General features: G+C 41.2%; 1 protein-coding gene across 5 annotated transcripts in view; it reads left to right on the forward strand.

Moving 5' to 3' along the window:
* The window catches only part of MAP2K5 (mitogen-activated protein kinase kinase 5), a 278537-nt gene that overhangs the window by 163611 nt on the left and 95335 nt on the right, over positions 1–19591 (forward strand). For all 5 annotated transcript variants that reach the window (XM_055437358.2, XM_055437355.2, XM_055437356.2 and 2 more), the window contains exon 16: positions 5518–5589. In XM_055437358.2, the coding sequence (XP_055293333.1) occupies positions 5518–5589 (72 nt within the window). The remainder of the gene's footprint in view (positions 1–5517; positions 5590–19591) is intronic.

A 19591-nucleotide genomic window follows, 5' to 3' on the forward strand; every position in this document is an offset into this window, starting at 1 on the left:
GGCATGTTAAATAGTGGTCCTTGTAGGAGACTTGGAAAGTCATTTGGTCCCACTTCCTCGATGACCTGGAAAATGAAGTGGCATGTTCAAGTACACATTACATCTTAGGGGCAGGCAGGTAATTAGGTTTAATGGACATTTTAATCCAAAGCAAGAAATATTTTCAGCTATATTTTAACAGGATTTCTTCCAGAAGGATTACAAATGGGGTCCAGAAGGTTTTTGGGGTTTATATTAAATCATTTCTTGAAAATTCTAATTACTAGAACTTTTACTCTTGTTTTAAAAATAGAAGTCTCTGAAACTTTAACCTACTATTGAGTCATTGTAATTTATTATAATTTTCTAAAATCAGATATAAAATTTTGACATTATTACTATGAATTCCTAAAGTTTTGAAATTAAGAAATTTTATGCAAATACTTGTTCTTTGGGATCAGAAAGTCAGTCTAAATAACTGTTGCTATCTTCTGAACATTTTTCCACCTGGACTCTTCCCATTCTTGGAAAGTGTCTTTCCCCAGACTGTAACCTGTGCCATCCCATGGTCCGGCCTGGTTGGCCATGCTCATGCAGTGATGGTAGTGATGGCGGTGACGATTGGGAGGAGGCCAGCATTTACTCAGCTTCCCACGTGGCATGTACTGAGTTGAGCACATTACATGGATTTATTTAGTCTTCAGACCACTCCATTAGGTGTACATGTTGTCTTTATTTTACAGGTAAAGAAACCAAAGGTGAAGTAACTTTAGCCCAGAATCTCAGAGCTGTCCAAGTAGTGATGGTCACGATTTAACTAGGACACCAGCTTCTAGTTTCTGGTGGTAGCACATTAGGTTATTTGGACCAACTGTTCTGCTGAAAAATGCTAATTAAAATACTTTTAAAAACCGTCTCAGATGCACTGAAGAGCTAAAAAGACAACTGGGGACTCCCAGGTTGGTTTTCAGAAGGAAACCTGCAACAGAGGGGAAAATAGAATGTTAGAGTACCAAAGCTACTTATTCCTGAGGATATTTTCCTGTATTGCTGAGGATATTTGCCTGTGTTGCAGCTGTGAATGATAAGGGGGCTCCCTTAAGGCAGAGGGTCTCAGGGGATGTCTTCCCCATACTATGCTGGAAGCTTGAAGAGCCCCCTACCCCACCAAGTGCAAAAGCAAACAAACAAACCAGATCCAAAGCTGCTCTTCCCCATCCCAGGGAACAAAAGAGCAACAGGAAGAAAAAGAAAAGGGAAAAGTTGTGGCCACAGACTAACTCTGGCACAAATTTGTACCCTGGATGTTTATATATGTGACCTGAGTTAGAAAAGGAGCTTCATGTTGAGAATGTTGTTTGAAGTAGACCCATCAACCTGAGGCCTCAGAAAACCTCTGCAAAATTTTTTTTTCATGAACAAAAACTGAAAAGCAAACAAAACCAGGCCCACAAAGAAACAGAGCAAACTAAAGAACCAGTAGGAAAAAAGGTTGCAAACAGACTTTAGATCACAAATTTTAAAAGTGACATAGTTGATTTGAGAAAGTCCAAAACAAAACCACTAGATAAAAATGAAAAACTCACACTGGAAGATAGATTGAGTTAGAGCAGTGTGACTGCAGAACCCTGTCTAACCTGAATGTTCTACTGCCACATGGTGATCTTGCCAGATTTAAAAAAAAAAAAAAAACCATTGTTTACTGTGTGTATATATATATATATATATATATATTTTTTTTTTTTTTTTTTAAACATACTGTTGTTTTTCAGTCGCTCAGTCATGTCCAGCTTTTTGCGACCCCATGGACTACGGGACGCCAGGCTTTCTGTTCTTCACCGTCTCTTAGAGCTTGCTCAGATTTGTGTCTGTTAAGTCCGTGATGCCATCCAGTCATCCTGTTGTCCCCTTCTCCTCCTGCCCTCAATCTTTCCCAGCTTCAGGGTCTTTTCTAGTGAGTCAGCTCTTTGCAACAGGTGGCCAAAGTATTGGAGCTTCAACTTCAGCCTCAGTCCTTCCAATGAATATTCAGGATTGATTTCCTTTAGGATTGACTGGTTTGAACTCCTTGCAGTTATTACATACTAACCTAAAGTTTTGTGCATACTTTGTTAATTTTCTGAGTAGCCTAACCCTATGTAGAAATTCCTTCATGGGAAGAAGTAAGGGATGTTATGTACCAGGTGTCGTCCTGCTTTTGACAAGTAAACCCTAGGTCTTGTGTTATGAGAGAATGTAAGTCGCTCAATTGTGTCTGACTCTTTGCGATCCCATGGACGGTAGCACGCCAGGCTCCTCTGTCCATGGAATTCTCCAGGCAAGAATACTGGAGTGGGTAGCCATTCCCTTCTCCAGGGGATCTTCCCAACTCAGGGATGGAATCTAGGTCTCCTGCATTGCAGGAAGATTCTTTACTATCTGAGCCATCACGGAAGCCTGTCTTTTGTTATAAGTAGAGACGGTTCTGGAATGAGTTAACTAAATCTGGGTCCTAGGTTAATGCCCAGTCACTGCAGTAAGTGGAAGGGTGGAGTGTGCATGCCATCTTGGAGCAGTGCTCTTTTCAGATCTTCTGGTTTTTAAATCATTACCGCTCCTTAGTGTTCTCATTAAGAACAGACCAGAGTTTTCCCTCTACACTTAAACTTCAGTGCAGTGCTTCAGATAAGAGTCATATTTTTCCTTTTATTAAGCTTTCCATACTGGTGACAAATGTCATGTCAGAAAGTAACCCAGCTTTTGCTTTTTAACTGAAAAATACTCACAGATCTCTCAGTAGTGTGGTACCTGGCTGTTGGGCTTTGTTTTGTTTTGTTTTGGAGGGAAGAGGACAGAGTGGGCCATCTTGGCTTCAAGTATGAGAACAGATTTGAGTTGTGCAGTCTTAGGCCATCAAGTCCTGGCTCCGTAAATTCAGAATGTATTGGGACTCATCTTGTACCCAAGTTAGTTTCAGCAGCCTGGACACATTTTTCCAGTCCCTACTACTGTACGAATTCTTGAGGACAGACCTGTGGAACCAGCTACCTGCTCTGTGCCAGGCATGGTACTGGATATGAGATAAGAACCCTCCTTGCCTCTTAGAAAGAGACTATCAACTGGATGGATTACAACTCAGTGCAATAAATTAATGTGAAAGATATGAAGAGCATTTTAAAGAAGTACAGAGGCAGGAATTCATAATTCAACCTGAGGAGTGGAGGAAGTTTTCACCTAAAAAGGGTGGCCCTTGAACAGGGCCCTTGGAAGGGCGCTTTCTGTGCACTAAGCAGAGATGAGAAAGGCGGATCGTCCCCTCTGTAGGAAACAAAGACATGCTTAGTGACCGGGACTGAGTTTACTGAAGATTCACCCAGAGAAATAACTTTCTAAAATGAAGGTCTCCCAGAGCCACCTCCAGAGATTGTGATATTGGAAATTCATTTGTAATAAGTACCTCGGGCAGTTCTATGATGATGAGTCCAAGGCTGTATTTTGAGAAATACTGACCAGGTCAAGACTAGTGTGTGGCTCTTCTGACTTATAGTTCGGAGGGGCTGTTTGACACACAGAAAAGAACCTCGGTTTTGCAGTCAGACGTACCTGGTTTGAATCCTGGCTGTGTACTTAAATAATACATTTAGTACTTAATCCATATCTCTACACTTTGGCAAGTCATTTAATCTTACTAAACCTCAGTTTTTACATCTGTGAAATGAGGGGAATAATATTTGTCAGGTTGTATGAAGTGTAGAGGATACAGAGTATCTAGCCCAGTGTCTGGGACAAACTAGGTGGTCATTCAGTGGTAGCTATTATTATCCTTTCCCAGTGGGTACAAATTAAACCTCTCTGTGCCTCATTTGCCTTATCTGTTAAATGGGGATGATAAATAGTACCAGTCTAGTATGGATATTTACGAATCTGAAGTGAAATATGCATGAAGAGCACTTAGAACAATGCCTGGCACATGGAAATTCTTCAATAAATGCACAGAGTAATGACGTCATTGATGATGATGATGGCATTACTCCTATAACTGGCTGGCTGGTTCCATATGGATGCTTTTTATTATGAATTGATCTTGCTAGAATTGGATAATGGGTTCATTCAGATATGACCATGGAACTTGAAAAGTGATGGTAGCGGGAATTAGAACATAAAAGAAAAAGTATGAGGGAATTGGAATGACCATGTCTGTTAGCAGCTTGGAGAAATGGTCACATGACTCTCAGCCCTTGGGAAGAATTATTCTTGGTAGGAAAGGTATTTTACAAATTAAATAAATAAAGGAAGGGAAATAAGACAATCCATCCTGCTACCTCAGGGTAGGGCTTTGTGTGATTTTATGAAAAATGGTCCCAGGAGAAGACAGTAAATATATTGAGATAGCCTGGTAGGTGGGAGTGGGAAGTAGGTTACACAGTTCGGGTCCCCACTGAGCCAACTCACCTGAGAGTATCCGGCCCATATCTTCCGTACCCCTGGTGTATCCCCTGCTGGTGAGTGGTGAATGCCCATTTCTTCCATCTGCAGAGGACCAGACTCACCCTGACTTCAGTTACTACTAAGGGTGGCTCGTGCAGGCTTTTGAAGGATGATGGCTTTGGTGTCTTCCAGGAACTCCAGGGATGGTACCAAGAATGGAGTATGGTACTGGGGGCCAAGAGGTATGGGTCATGATCCTAGCCCTGCCATTACTAGCTCTGTAACCTTAAGCAACCATTCCATCTCAGTGAGACCTCAGTTTCTCTAATTCATTTGTTCCTCTGCTCGTTCAAAAGACTTCTGTGAAGTACCTTCCGGAATGCCAAATCCTGGAGGGACAGAGAAACTACGCAGCAGCCACATCAGTATGGAATTAGTCCTGTTGAACTAGAGAGTGTGCAGCTAATTGTTAGAACAAGTATTTTCTACATATCTTGAATGGAGGACCAAGAGTCCCAAAAGGACCTTTCAAACTGTTCCTTGGTTTATATCAAAAAGAAGCCCGATAAATGGGATAAAATGTTGAGCAGTAGGTGAATCTGGGCAAAGGAAATATGGGTTTTCTTTGTACTAGTCTTAATCTTAAATATTTCCTACAAGTTTAATATTATACAAATAAAAAGTTTTAAATAGCAGAATTCCTAGTGATTCAGACCCACCTCTCAAGATGCAAATACGTGATAATATTATATAATGTCCTGTAATTTGTCACTCGACAACTAAGACCACTGGATTTGGTTTGAGTTCAAGTCTCAGCTCATTTACTAGGTTAGGACTTTGCCTAATATCTCATGAATGTGAGCCTTCATTTTCTTTATCTTAAAATAAAGATAACAAAGTTTCCTTCACAGGAACTTTTTGAGGATTCAATAAGATTATATCTAATATATCTGTATTACCTATACAATTCTATGGATTATCTATATAATACACATACATATAATATTGTCTTTCTGTTCCTAATGTGCTGTGCAGATATTGGTGACTCTGCCTTAGCTGAGCTCACTTGAGCATATGTGTTTCCTGGAGTAGCTTACATCAACTCACAAGCTCCCTTGTGTTTTCTTTCAGCCTGAAAGAATTTCAGGGGAGCAGTATGGAATTCATTCTGATGTCTGGAGCTTAGGAATCTCTTTCATGGAGGTATGTTGATTGCAAATAGATGTTCTTATGTATATCTGTACCGATATATTCTATTAGGAGAAATGAAGATTTGAAAAAAAAAAAAAAATTCCAGTGTGTTATGTGTATATGTAAACAGAGGTTAATCAGTAGTCCTTATTTTGATACCTTACATGACTATTCTAAAGTGCTTTTTCTCACAGATCACCTGTGCAAAACTTACCTGGAGTGCTTCTTAAGAATACAGGTTCCTGGACTCCCATCAAAAAACCAGTTAAATTCACATCTCTAAGAATTAGTATTATTAATATGTTCCCAGTTTGATCCTTACGCACACTAAATGTGGAGAACCTGTGTTTTGAAAAGAGAAATTCCAGGAAAAGTATGTGTGATAGCAGCCTTGTTGGAAAGCATATATGACTTCTAGAGGTGATTACCTTATTACAGAGTACAGCCCTACTCATTTGGATGTATAATTTCTATATGTTTGCTTAGAAAAAAGCCACCTTATTCCAGTTAGAATCATATCATGTGTTGCGGGACAGAGTATGAAATGATTTAAAGGAGGATAGGGATATGTATGTATCACAGTTTTAATGTATTTACTCTTTACAGCTGTATTTAGAATGGACTTTATTTTAGTATGCTACGTGTACCCCAACTAGAACTTTGTGCTATGGTTTCTGTACAGTGATTGTTGATCTATAAGGAAATGCATAGAATTTGTATTAGATGGAGACCTGGCTCAGCATGAATTACAGCAGTATAGAACATAGATATCCACCAGAACTCTTTAAAAAAGTAAAAAGAACTTAAATAAGATCATGGATAGAGTTGCAGTCACAATTCCATCACTTTTTTTTTTAGTCAAATGCTTTTTCTGTGATTTTTGCAATGCATGAATGCAGTTGAATTTCTAAGGCGATATCTTCAGAGTCAATTCACCTGCACTGTAGAAAGAAAGCAAAAATATTCAGTGCTTATTGAACCATATTTTTCTGCTTCTTCATGAAAGGGACTCTAAGAAGAAATACAGTATATATGCAACAGCTGAGAGATTGGCAGTCCTGGTGGACAGATGCTCAGGACTGAGTCTCTCAACAGAATCCTGAAGGGCATGTCCAGTTAGCCTGATTCAGGGGAAACTAGTACCTTTGATTTGTGGAGCTCAGCTCTAGCTGTTATATAATTACCCTCTGTATATTTTAAATCATTGTCATTGAGTATATTTATATTTGATAAAAGACCAGATATAGTATGGAACATTTGAGAAGTCTCACGGTATAAAGATAAGAGTCCTAGACTGGGAATGAAAGACCTGGGATGCAGTTCTCGCTTTGCTACTGCTTTTCTGGGTGGCCCTGTGCAAGCCCCTGTGCTTAACTTTGGGCCTCAGTTTCTTCTGTTAAATAATGATCTCTAAGCCCCTTTCCAAACTAACATTTTATGACTCTAAGCAGTCTTCCCTTGACTTTCTTTAACTTTCTGCAACAACTCTAGAATTGTGTGACTTAAAAACATGCAGAGGCATAACAGTACTGTCAAACAGGGTAACTAACAGATTTAAGATTTACAGCACACCGTTCCTTCCTTTCGTATTCATTTCTTCATCCCATGTGTTGAGCTCCTGCTGTGTCTAATAGATAGGCAATGGGGATATAGTAATGAAGGACACTCCATTCTTGATTCTCATGAAGTTGTGTTTGGTGAGAGGGGTGGAGTGTTTGGGACAGGAAACAGAAGGATAACTTGAGTATATAATTTGTCAGGTGGTGGTAAATCCTATGGGAAAAAATGAAGTGGAGTCCTCCTTTCCGATAAAACAGCCTTTGAGCTCAGGCTTGAATGGTGTGGAAAGAGGGGGCCATCAGGCAGCAGCAAATGATACGAGAGACCTGGGTTGCTTGAGTGGAGTTAGCAAGGAAAAAACACATTCAGAGTGGTAGCCAGGGGCCACATCATATACAGCCTTATAAGCCATGGTCAGGATTTTAGATGTTACTCTGAGAGTAAATTAGCTAAAATATGTTTCACAAGATAGCTGGGTGCTCTATGGAGCACAGACTCTAGAGGGACAATCATGGAAACAGACTAGTTAAGATAGGTAGGTAGATAGGTACTTGATAAATAGAACATATTTATGTTGCATATTGAAATATATGTCTGCCAGCATTTTGCTGAGTGCTCAGGATACAAAGATTAATAAAAAGAGACTCTGTTGTATAGGAAGGGAGATTGCCATTGAGGTATTTGGGATTTTGTCGATCATGTTCATTTATCCTGGAGGTAAACTATTAAATAGTCTCTACAAGACTGAAGAAAACAGACTTGTTGAATTTATAAGATTACGGTGTAAGAAACTGTGAAGAAGTGTCAGCAGGGAGTGTGAGACACCTGGAGGCCCGAAGGAGTGCCTTGGCTCATGTGGTAAAGTGGGGAGTAGGAGAGGACCACTGGTCAAGAGTGAGGGCTGAAAAGAGTTCAGTGGTTTGCTGCTCCCTGCTGAGGAGCCAGATGTTAGAAGGAGGAAGAGATGGCCTTAGAGGATGCAAAGTGCTGTGTGATGATGATCATCACGAAGAGTTGTTGAGCACCTCTGTGTGTGGGGTACTTAACTAAATGCTTGTGAAAGGAACTATGTGACCATAGTCTCTGTATTCTGGGAGCTTGTGACCCAGCAGATAGGCAATGAGAACAAAAGACCAAACACAGGTGGGAATTAAGTTTTTAGAAGAGTAAGGCCCTGGCATGCGTTTTATGGATTTCCCTGGTGACTCAGTGATAAAGAATCCAACTGCCAATGCAGAAGATGCAGGTTCAATCCCTGGGTTGGGAAGATCCCCTGAAGAAGGAAATGACCACCCACTCCAGTATTCTTGCCTGGGAAATCCCATGGACAGAGGAACCTGGCAGGCTACAGTCCATGGGGTCACAAAACAGTTGGGCCATGACTTAGCGACCAAACAGCAATAATGTGTTTTATACCAGATTCATTTGGGGTACAAAAATATGTGATGGGAAATAGGAGTCAGAGGCTTTGAGTCCATAGATGAGAAACTGTGTGTGAGTCAATAAGGAAGAGAACCCCAACGTTCTTTTTTTTTTTTTTAAGGAACAGATGTGATAAGAACGTTACCTGAAGGGGTTGGGAAGTCAGCCCAAAAAAGGCACTTAAGGACCAATTTCTTTGTTTTCATCATGGTGTGCCAGGAATAGATGTGGTAAATCCTGTTCAGAATCACTGTAGATGGAGAGAAGTATGACTCTCAACAGCATTTTAAAATTCTGAGTATAAAATTGTGTCCTGAAACATAGTTAACATCTTCAAAGAGTAATTGCTTCTCTTCTGTTTATCCTCACCTTTAAAAACAAGGTTCCCTTACTATACGTGCACTGTGGAGAGTAGACACTTTAATTCATTCAATAATCGTTGTTAAGCACTTACCATGTAGTGAACCTTGAAGAGTGGAGCACACTAAGATGAGGAAGGCCTGCCTGTGATAGAGAAGACAGACACTTAAAGCCCAGAGCAGTGTGACAGTCATTAGTGAAAATGAAGTACTCTGAGCCACAGAGGTTCAGGCGGGGAGAGCAAGACAGGTTTCTCCAAGGAGCTGACAGTTGAGCTTGGTTGTCTTAAAGGGAGTTGCCCCTTGGAGATGGAGGAGCCCTTCCTCATCCCCCAGCACACTCTAAGATGGGATCTTTGTAAACCTTTCAGGAGAGAGCAGATGTCCAAGTATGCAGGGTCTACCTACTTGTGTGGATACCTTCCTCAAAATGTTTTGAGTCAATCAGTTTATTCCCCCACAGTACCAGGTGGTGAAGAAACAATGGGGGAGGACTCCCCTGGCGGTGCAGTGGATACGAATCCACCTGCCAGTGCAGGAGACATGGGTTCGATCCCTGGTTTGGAAAGATTCCACACACTGCAGAGCAACTAAGCCCATGTACCACAACTACTGAGCCTGTGTGCCACAACTACTGAGCCAGAACGCCACAGCCACGGAGCCCTGGGCTGGAACTGCTGAAGCCTGCGCACCTGGAGCCTGTGCATCGCAGCAAGAGAAACCACCACAGAGAGGAAGCTGTGAAGAGTGGCCCCTGCTCACCACAGCTGGAGAAAGCCCATGCCAAGCAGCAGAGACGCAGCACAGCCAAACATAAATAAAAATTTAAAAAGAAGCAGTGGGATAAGAGTGTGGGAACCTGAGCAAAGGAATTTTCCTGAAATTACACAAGAAGCAAATAGAGACAAAATGGGATCCAGAATTTTCTTTCCCTTCTACTTCTACCTAGCACCCTCCCGTAAATTCCATGAAATCCCTGAGGTTTTTGGTGATGCAGGAGTCAAAAGGCTGCCTTCACTGCTTTAAACTGCTAAAACACAGGTTCACCCTTGCCTGCCTTGCTGCCCTTCCCTTGTTAATGTGCTGCCACAGTCCCCATGGGGAGTCATAACAAGGCCTTTCGCTACACTCTTCTATACAAGATGATGCTACATGCCACTAAGTGTGCCATTTAAAAAGTAACAGGTACGTTTTGCCTTAAGATATCAGACTATCTTTTATCCAGAAGCAACACTGCCCCCGTCTTCTCTCAGTTCAGTATCCCTCTTTCTGTGAGATAAAATGGGTCTTCTCCAGGATTTTGTTAGCTGCATATAGTATTTGGAGCTGGCTGAAGTAAGGTAAAGGATGGAAGTTATCCTTAAGAAGGGAAAAAATGAGATTATTCAGCTTGACTAGAGCATGGTGGTTTTACTAAGATATGAAGATTTCAGCCCCTTTCTGTGTTTTTCTGATTTTCAACTCAGACCTTGAAATCCTCATGTGAATTATAGAACAAAATGGAGGTCATTGGCATGTAAGGGGTTTATAATGGGGAAAAGAACCCACATGGAATTAACTGCTCTTCTTCCTTGAGCCTTTATGACAACAATCAGCGTGAAAATGAAAAAACAAAAAGAAGTGAGACCACTAACAGGCGTACAAAATGTCTAAACTAGGACAAGCTGGGAAGATTGATCCTGCTCTAGAATACTTGTTTGACTCTTATAGAGAGATCGCACCGATTCAGTTGACCAGGTGATTTTTAGGACTGTTCGCCCTTCTTGCTGCTCTTTAAAGACTTCAGGGCTACACTGTAAAATGAAAAAGAGTGTGTACATAGTAAAAACTGATGGTCTTCATTCCTAGGGCCAGGGAGCAGCTAAAACGTTTTAGGGCAGGGTTTCTTCATTTCACAGGCTGTGCAGTGCCCCTCTCTCCTCCCACGGAACGAATGGCTTGAGAGCCCCACAGTTCTTTCTCACTAGTTAGTTACCCCATTCATACTCTTTTTTCTTAATTTATTTATTTTAATTGGAGGCTAATTACTTTACAGTATTGTGGTTTTTGCCATACATTGATTTGAATCAGCCATGGGTGTACATGTGTTCCCCATCCTGCACGCCACCCCGCCCCCCGCCATTCATACTCTGTGTCACTCAAATCACAACACAAATCTGTAGGAGGGATGTAAGCAGTCCTCTTTGGAAAAGCTGAATTTTTCAGCTGGTCCTAATTGGGTCAAAAAATGAGTCAGCACATGCCCTCCTCTATCCTTGCGTTTTTAGCACCCAGGACGGCGCACACACATCTGAAAAGGCACCAGGTCAATCGTCAGGGTTCTTACCCTCACTGATTATGCTATCCAAGTACGTGTCTGGTTTGTGATTCTCTTTGGCAGGCTATTGTAAACTCACTAGGGTGGGGGTGGATAGTCTGACAGGCTTTTCCGTAGGGGTCAGACAGAGCCGCATCTTCAGCGCCTGCATTTTGCTCTTTTCACTTGGGTCCTCCTTGCTCCTTCTGCCTTTGTTCACCTCCTCTCTCCAGCGGTCTCTTGAGTCCAAAGCACAGATCAGCCTGGCTCAATGTGCTTGGTTAATTGGAGTGTCATCCCGCCCTCTGAGACCCCTCTTCAGCATGATCATTGTTTTACTGAAGTGGTCTGAGTGATGTGTTAAATGATGAAAGCAAGGTCCATGGCTTAAAAAAATGTCTCTAGATAGGTGAAGAGCACATTCAGAGAGTCACACAAGGTCATTGTCATCAAAGTAGCACCGTCTTCTGAAGATTTGATGGGTTGCACTGTTCTGACAGAGTTAGAGTTTTTCTTGTGAGCTTCAAAATCACTTTAACCATGTTAAAAATATTCAAGGAGCACTATGCCATTCAGTCTATGTGGAGTATCATTTTCCTCTTCTCCCCAAGATACAATTTAAATACCCATCCTTTATGACACCAACTCATCTCTCCAGCTAAAAGTAATTTCTTCTTCTGACCTTCATCTACATCTTCCTTGTGGCGTGTGCATTTTTCACTTTGTATTATATTAATTTATTGCTATGTCATAGATCCTTATGACAGAATTTAAACTCGATTCTCTCGTAATCTCCTGCCCTCTCTAGCACAATTTCACTGCCCTTGTGGTTACTCAGGAAATCTTTGGGGCTCAATTTTTTCTTACTTTTGTAATGGTTTTAAAGTAGTTTCTGAAAATAAAGATCAGAGTTGAAGTTTGATGAAATCTTTAATGTAAGCACTCACGAACATTTGCTGAATGGATCACAAGTGTTTTGAGTGTGAAGACGAGTTTTGACTCAAACCTAGATTCAAATTCCACTTCAGCCAGTATAAACTATAGATCCTAGGGTAAATCAGTTAATCTCTTGGGGCCTTTAGATGGAAGCTCCATTTCAGAGCTTGTGAAAAGGTCACAATGAGAAAATTAAGCCATTATCCCTTCTCTTTAAGAGGAATTACCTTTTGAAATGTTCACATATGGTTCAAAAAGCCTACAAATTAGGGTTAAGGGCTTTCCTGGTGGCTCAGATGGTAAAGAATCTGCCTGCAATGTGGGATACCCAGGTTCGATCCCTGGGTCGGGCAGATGCCTTGGAGAAGAGTATGGCTACCTACTCCAGTATTCCTGCCTGGAGAATTCCAGGTATGAATGGTCAGAGGAGCCTGGCATTGAAGCACAAGTGTTATCTTCCACTCTCACCGCAAACTCCACTGAAAATGGTCATAAAGAGATTTTTTTAAAGCTTTATTACCATGAAGAAAGGGAAAGGAGACAACTGCAACCAAATTGTGAGTGTGGGACAGCAGATGGTCAACAGTAAACAACTTAAGGGAACCGAGAGTACTGTAATCTGAAGCCAGCAGTAAAGCCAAAAAGAAGCACCTGATTTACTTTAAGCCACCGAGAAGGCTCAGGAATTGGTGGTACCAGGTATCTGAAACTTAAGAGTGGAGGTGAGGCCAGAGAAGAGAATTGTTTTAGTCTGTCTGAGAAACAGTTAAGCTGCTTGACGAATAGTTACGCAGTCTGTTCTGACTCAGCTATTCTTTCCTTAACTCAGTCACCCTCCCAAACCCTAATACACAAGAGGAGTTTGTATGTTAGGGGAGGAGTAAGTAGAGGAATTTCTCTGAGAATAAAATAAGTGATACCTGGCACTCTAGGAGGCTGAGTCTCATTCCTGATACAGAGGCATTAATGAAAGTTTAGATTCTAAATGTGGAGACTCCCAGCCATCCTACCACACCCTGTTTCTGGGACACTGTCAGCCAAGATTACCTTTCAGGTAGAATATCGGAAGAGACCTTCTTGAGGAAAATGTGACCAAGAGGTCTTAAAGATCCAGGTACTGGGAGTTGCCTGTGGAAACAGTCCAGCTAAATGGCGTTACCTAAGCCTATCCTGGGTGTTCATTGGAAGGACTGATGCTAAAGCTGAAACTGCAGTACTTTGGCCACCTCATGCGACGAGTTGACTCACTGGAAAAGACTCTGATGCTGGGAAAGGTTGGGGACGGGAGGAGAAGGGGACGACCGAGAATGAGATGGCTGGATGGCATCACCGACTCTGTGGACATGAGTTTGAGTGAACTCCGGGAGTTGGTGATGGACAGGGAGGCCTGGCATGCTGTGATTCATGGGGTCGCGGAGAGTCGGACACGACTGAGCGACTGAACTGAACTGAACTGAAGCCTACAGGCTCCACCCATAAGTGCAGAGTTTCAGTCAGAATTTACTCTTATTAAAATTTTACTCTTAGCAAAACGTTTGAGGAAGGATTTTAAGGTAAAAACAGACCTAAAATAACTAAAAAAGAAAAAAATGTTGGAGAACTTAAAAACTGCAGAGGAGAAACATTCAAATGAACTATATAATGTTCTCAGAGGGATAGGAGAAATTATGGCATCCGGGAAAAAAGAACAGGCTGCAGTAACAAAGGAACTTTCAGATGACAACAACAAATAAGAGAGAATTGAAAATTAGAGAACCAGGTTAGGCAATCTAACATGAAAAACAGAAGTTTCAGGAAGGAGGAACAGAGAAAACAAAGGGGAGGAAATCATCAAAATAAATATTTTGATTTTAATTTTATAATGTGAAAGAAATATTTATATGTCATTTGAGATGGACTTCTTAATATTCCTACAGGAGAAAAAAAAAGCCCTAACTTCTAAAAAAATGACATATGTCAGTGCTTTCACCCAGAGAAAGTGAATTTTTGTCAGAGAATCGTAAATTATTGAATTCTCTGTAGACATCTATAATAGAATTTTCCCAAGGGAAATTTAGCATAAAATGTACAAATAGTTGATTGTAACTACCTTGTCTTGTGGAGTTCTGAAAAGCTGTTAACACATCTTATTTTTAAAATTTTGCCTTTATCCATACTGTTGAATGGATATCAGATGAGTCTCATTAGGTGTCAAGAGAATGAACTGTGATTTTCTATGTTTATGAGCAAACACATGAAGTATATTGAGCTATGTAAAGTGAAAATAGAGAATATTGAAAAAGTGACACAGATCACTCCACCCAGTACTATTGACAGAAGTTTCTGGAGAAGTGTGATGAAGAGTATGTTGTTTTCTTTCTCTGATATATTTTCAGATATTAAGGCTATCATCCTCACTCTTGAATTGTTAAGAGTTCACATTTTGCATTAGCCAGAAATGCTGGCATTACCACTTATAATCAATGTTATCTTGGCCAAGTCATTTTGTTACTCCAAGTATCAGTCTCTTCTTATCTGTGGAACAAAGATAACATTAGTATTAATAAACATTAATGAACATTCATTAATAAATTAATAATTAATATAGCATTAATTAACTTACATTTTAATATATTAACATAACATTAATAAATTTTATTGAACACTTGTTATGTGCCAAATACTTTACTGGGTGCTGGGGACACACTGATTAATAAAACAATGCATGTTCGTGTACATGAACCAACAATGTGATTAGGAGACAGGTGATAAACAATAATAAACATATATATATATATATATTTTAAGAAGGCACTTTGAGAAGTAAGCTTCTTTTTGAAATAACATCTAGGCAGTGACTATTTACCAGGTGAAAAGAATTATGGAGCATTATCTATACTCAGCCCCTGCCTCTAAATATACTGAAGAACCTACCTCTCCCCAGCTTTCGAAACAAACAAACAAAAAAAACAGAAACGTAACTTTGTCTAGTCAGTCTTTAGCTGCAGCTTTGTTTGCTTTTCTAGCCCATGGTGATTGTGAACCTGGTCTGAGGGGTAACGGATGGCTCTGGATGCCCTCTGAGCAGCTGCTGTCAGCTTCTCTCAACCATAACAGCTTAGCCTGTGGTGTGCTCCACAGATAACCAGTTTTTCCTCCTCTTCCTTTTTATAACCATTGTCAAGAACACGTGTGGACGTTGACTCTTACTATAATATGTTGTCTGCTGCTCCATCTAGTGAAATATCTTACCTGTTGATCTAAGTTTCTGCTGAAAACCATCAGAAAGCAGAAGGGTTAAAGCTGAAGGGTCCTAGGATAAAGGAAATTTCTGTGGGAGATTGTGTAGGAAAGTGGGTAGAAGTGTGGTTCTGGAATTCTTGTCATGGGCCTCTTTCCCTTCCATTGAAGAATATTGAGGAAAAGAGCATGTAACAGTTTCTGTCACTCATGCCCCTGCTCACTCGCACTCCCCTGTCTGTAATTCTGTCTTAAGTTGATTTTTTTCTATAGTCATCTTTTTGTCTGAAATTGTATATAACTTATTGCAAAAAGAAGCTGTTGAAATGACCTTTGGCAGATGATGGATTGACTGGTTCAGTCCTTTGCAGGGTCTGTGAAGGGATCCAGCTGTCTCAGATTACCGTGCCTAAATGTGCATTTTCCAAGGTTGTCAGCGATGGTAGTGCATGGGAAACTGGCAGACAAAGTGAAGTGTTTCCCACCAAATGAGGCATTGTTGAGCTTGCTTTGTGCTCAGAGCTATCGTGAGCAACCATGAGATTGACAGAACAAGATGGAACAGGTGCTAGCAATCCCAGCTAAGCATTTTGTTATTTTGATGGATTTCAGACTGTTTTTAAAGTTTTTTCAACAGCACATGTCCAAATCATGTATAAACACAAGCACACACAATTTGGACTTTTAAAACATTTGAATCAAGTCTTGATATGAAAAACAAAGAAATAAAGAAAAGACAAAGCAGTTGTTTAACAACTCATTTTCCAGTGTTTGAAGAATTGTCAGTAGAGGATAGGCGATCTGCTACTTTATGACTGGCAGGCCGAACTTTCTGAAGCTAACAAAAAAACAAAAAGTCCACGGTTTTCTATTAGTATAAAGAAGAATTCTCTGGGACTTCCCTGGCGGTCCAGGGGTTAAGACTTCACCTTCCAGTGCAGGGGGTACGATTACGATCCCACGTATTGAACTCCCACAAGCTGAAATCCCACACATACCTTGTAGTTAGAAAATCAAACGAAAACAAAAAAACAGGAGCAATATTGTAATACATTCAGTAAAGATTTTAAAAATAGTCCACATCAAAAAAAAAAGAAATTTCTAATGAATAGATCCCTGCACCCTTGCTATTCAACAGTGCTGCTGTCCCTTTAGAAGTAAAAAATGACCCATCCCTAAAAGCATTTAAGTAGTGACTGAAGACTTGTCTCAGGTTTGGGTTTTTTTTTAAGAAGTGTTTTGTAGAAGAGCCAAGTATGAAGTTAGACAAGATGCAGTCCTTTATCCATTTAGTCACTTAGCAAATTTTTGTTGAGTGCCATTATGTGGTAGGCACTGTGATGGTCACTGGGGACACTGCTGAGAAGGAAAGGGACAAATCCCTGCTTTCACAGAGCCTGCATTATAAATATATACTATACTTGACCATAGTAACTTTTTAGACAGAAATAACATCGTACAATAGGGGTAACTGAGTAGTGAGGGGTTACTTTAGAGGTGAGATCTAAAATATTAAAGGATAAGATCTAAAAGATAGCAAGAGTAGAAGGGGTTCTAGTGACATGTGTCAACTCTGAAATTCTCTGAGTGTGATAATTTGAGGAACTGCTGCTGCTACCTTTGAGATACCCAGCAGTAACAACCACTGCTCATAGAGTTCTATCAATACTCAAATCCATTGACCTGGAATTGACTTAAAAATCCTCTCAAAGATCCTCTAGTCTGCTTTACATGCTTTGATCTGACCTGAGTAATAATAACTTTTTTAGCATTTATTTAGAAAAATATTTTACACACCTTATCTTGCATTTAGAGACCACAGTGTCTTTTAACTATTTAGAAGAGAGGCATTAGAACTTGTTACGTCAGACCCCTCCTCCTATCAGTGAGGAAGCTCGGATCCTTGCTGGATTCCAGGGAGGGACTGCGCCTGCAAGTACAGCAAAAGCTAGGACTGGGCAGAAGAGGCCCTGCAGCTGGGAACTCTGATGTGAAGGGAAGTGCGCTTTCCTCTGTTGCTCACTGTTGACATCTTCTTGCTCAGTGTCGTTCTGGAAGGATATTAACACTTTATGTGTATGTAACACCAGTCCATTCTAAAGGAGATCAATCCTGGGTATTCATTGGAAGGACTGATGCTAAAGCTGAAACTGCAATACTTTGGCCACCTCATGCGACTACTTAACTCACTGGAAAAGACTCTGATGCTAGGAAAGGTTGGGGGCGAGAGGAGAAGGGGACGACCGAGAATGAGATGGCTGGATGGCATCACCGACTCTGTGGACATGAGTTTGAGTGAACTCCGGGAGTTGGTGATGGACAGGGAGGCCTGGCGTGCTGTGATTCATGGGGTTGTGGAGAGTCAGACACAACTGAGCGACTGAACTGAACTGAAACTGAACACTTAACAAAGCCATCTGATATTCATTATCTCATTTAAACTTCTTCCCACTGTGGTGGGAAGTGACCAAAAAATCAGCAATTTAAGGTATCCAAGATCATTCTACCAACTTTGATCTGTAAGCATCAAAGTTCCTACTTGGCAAATAAGGAAACTGAGATCTAGAGAAATTAAAGGACTTTTCCAGAAAGGCTAGATGATTAGACCAGGCAGCAGCAGTTAAGTATCCTAACTCTGGATGAAAGTCTGCTTCTTCCAGTAAGCTGTAGAAAAGAAGTAGATCTGTAGTTTTGAAGAAAGGAGTGAGAAATGGTAAATGTAAATGAGCAGGAAATTAGGTAAAGGGAAAGACTGGTTTATTGTGACTCAACTCATCACTGCTTTTCACAGGATTACTACTAACACTACCCTATAGTCGGGTCAGCTTTATTGTATTTTGAAATGTATTAATATGATTGCTGTTGTTTTTCAGAAACCAAGGCCTAGTTTATTTTTCTTAAAGAAATACAAAAATTAACCTAATCGCCAGTATGCCTGCTGAAATAAAGTAGAAGTGGGTAGGTAAGAGTTCCATCTAATAAGCAAACATTTATGTAGTACTGCCCTGTGTTACAGAGAAGTCAATGGCAAGCCACTCCAGTACTCTTGCCTAGAAAATCCCATGGATGGAGGAGCCTGGTAGGCTGCAGACCATGGAGTCGCTAAGGGTCGGACACAACTGAGCGACTTCACTTTCACTTTTCACTTTCACACATTGGAGAAGGAAATGGCAACCCACTCCAGTGTTCTTGCCTGGAGAATCCCAGGGACGGGGGAGCCTGGTGGGCTGCCGTCTATGGGGTTGCACAGAGTCAGACATGACTGAAGTGACTTAGCAGCAGCAGCAGCCCTGTGTTAGCAGTAGGGATAGAAAAACTTTGTCCTTAGGAGATCCTTGACTCTGAGGGGGAAAGATCAATAAAAGTGCAATGGAAAATGCATAGGGGGCTTCCCTGGTGGCTCAGTGGTAGAGAATCTGCCTGCCAGTGCAGGAGACATGGGTTCGATCCCTGAACTGGGAGGATCCCGTATGCAACAGAGCAATTAGGCCTGTGAGCCGCAACTGTTTAGCCTGTGCTCTAGTGTACTCCAGTACTCTTGCCTGGAAAATCCCATGGTCAGAGGAGCCTGGTAGGCTGCAGCCCATGGGGTCGCTAAGAGTTGGACACGACTGAGCGACTTCACTTTCACTTTTCACTTTCATGCACTGGAGAAGGAAATGGCAACCCACTCCAGTGTTCTTGCCTGGAGAATCCCAGGGATGGGGGAGCCTGGTGGGCTGCCATCTATGGGGTCACAGAGTCGGACACGACTTAAAGCGACTTAGCAGCAGCAGCAGCAGCTAGAGCTTGTGAGCCTCAACTGTGGAAGGCCGAGTACCCTAGAGCCCGTGATCCGCAACGAGAGAAGCTACCACAACTAGAGAGTAGCCTCCGGTTGCCTCAACTACAGAAAAGCATGTGCAGCAACAAGAGTCTAGCACAGCCAAAGATGGATAAATAAATAAAATTCTTTGTAAAAAGTAAAGTGCTCAGGACTGGGCAAATGAGCAGGAGAGCTGACATCAATGTCAAGGATAGCATTTCAGTTATCTATTACTCTTAATAAACTACCCAGTATTAGTAGCTTAAAATAACAGTCATTAATTTTTTCTCAGGATTCTGTGAGTCAGGAATCCTAGTAGGGCTCAGCATTCCATGTAGCATCCTCTCATGAGGGTGCAGTCCAGTGGTGCTTAAGAATGGAAGATTCAGGATGCCTTCACTTGCATGCGTGGAATCT

Source organism: Moschus berezovskii, chromosome 9 (genome assembly GCF_049115385.1).
Source record: "Moschus berezovskii isolate FMDL1 chromosome 9, NW_MosBer_1.0, whole genome shotgun sequence".
Taxonomy (NCBI): domain Eukaryota; kingdom Metazoa; phylum Chordata; class Mammalia; order Artiodactyla; family Moschidae; genus Moschus; species Moschus berezovskii.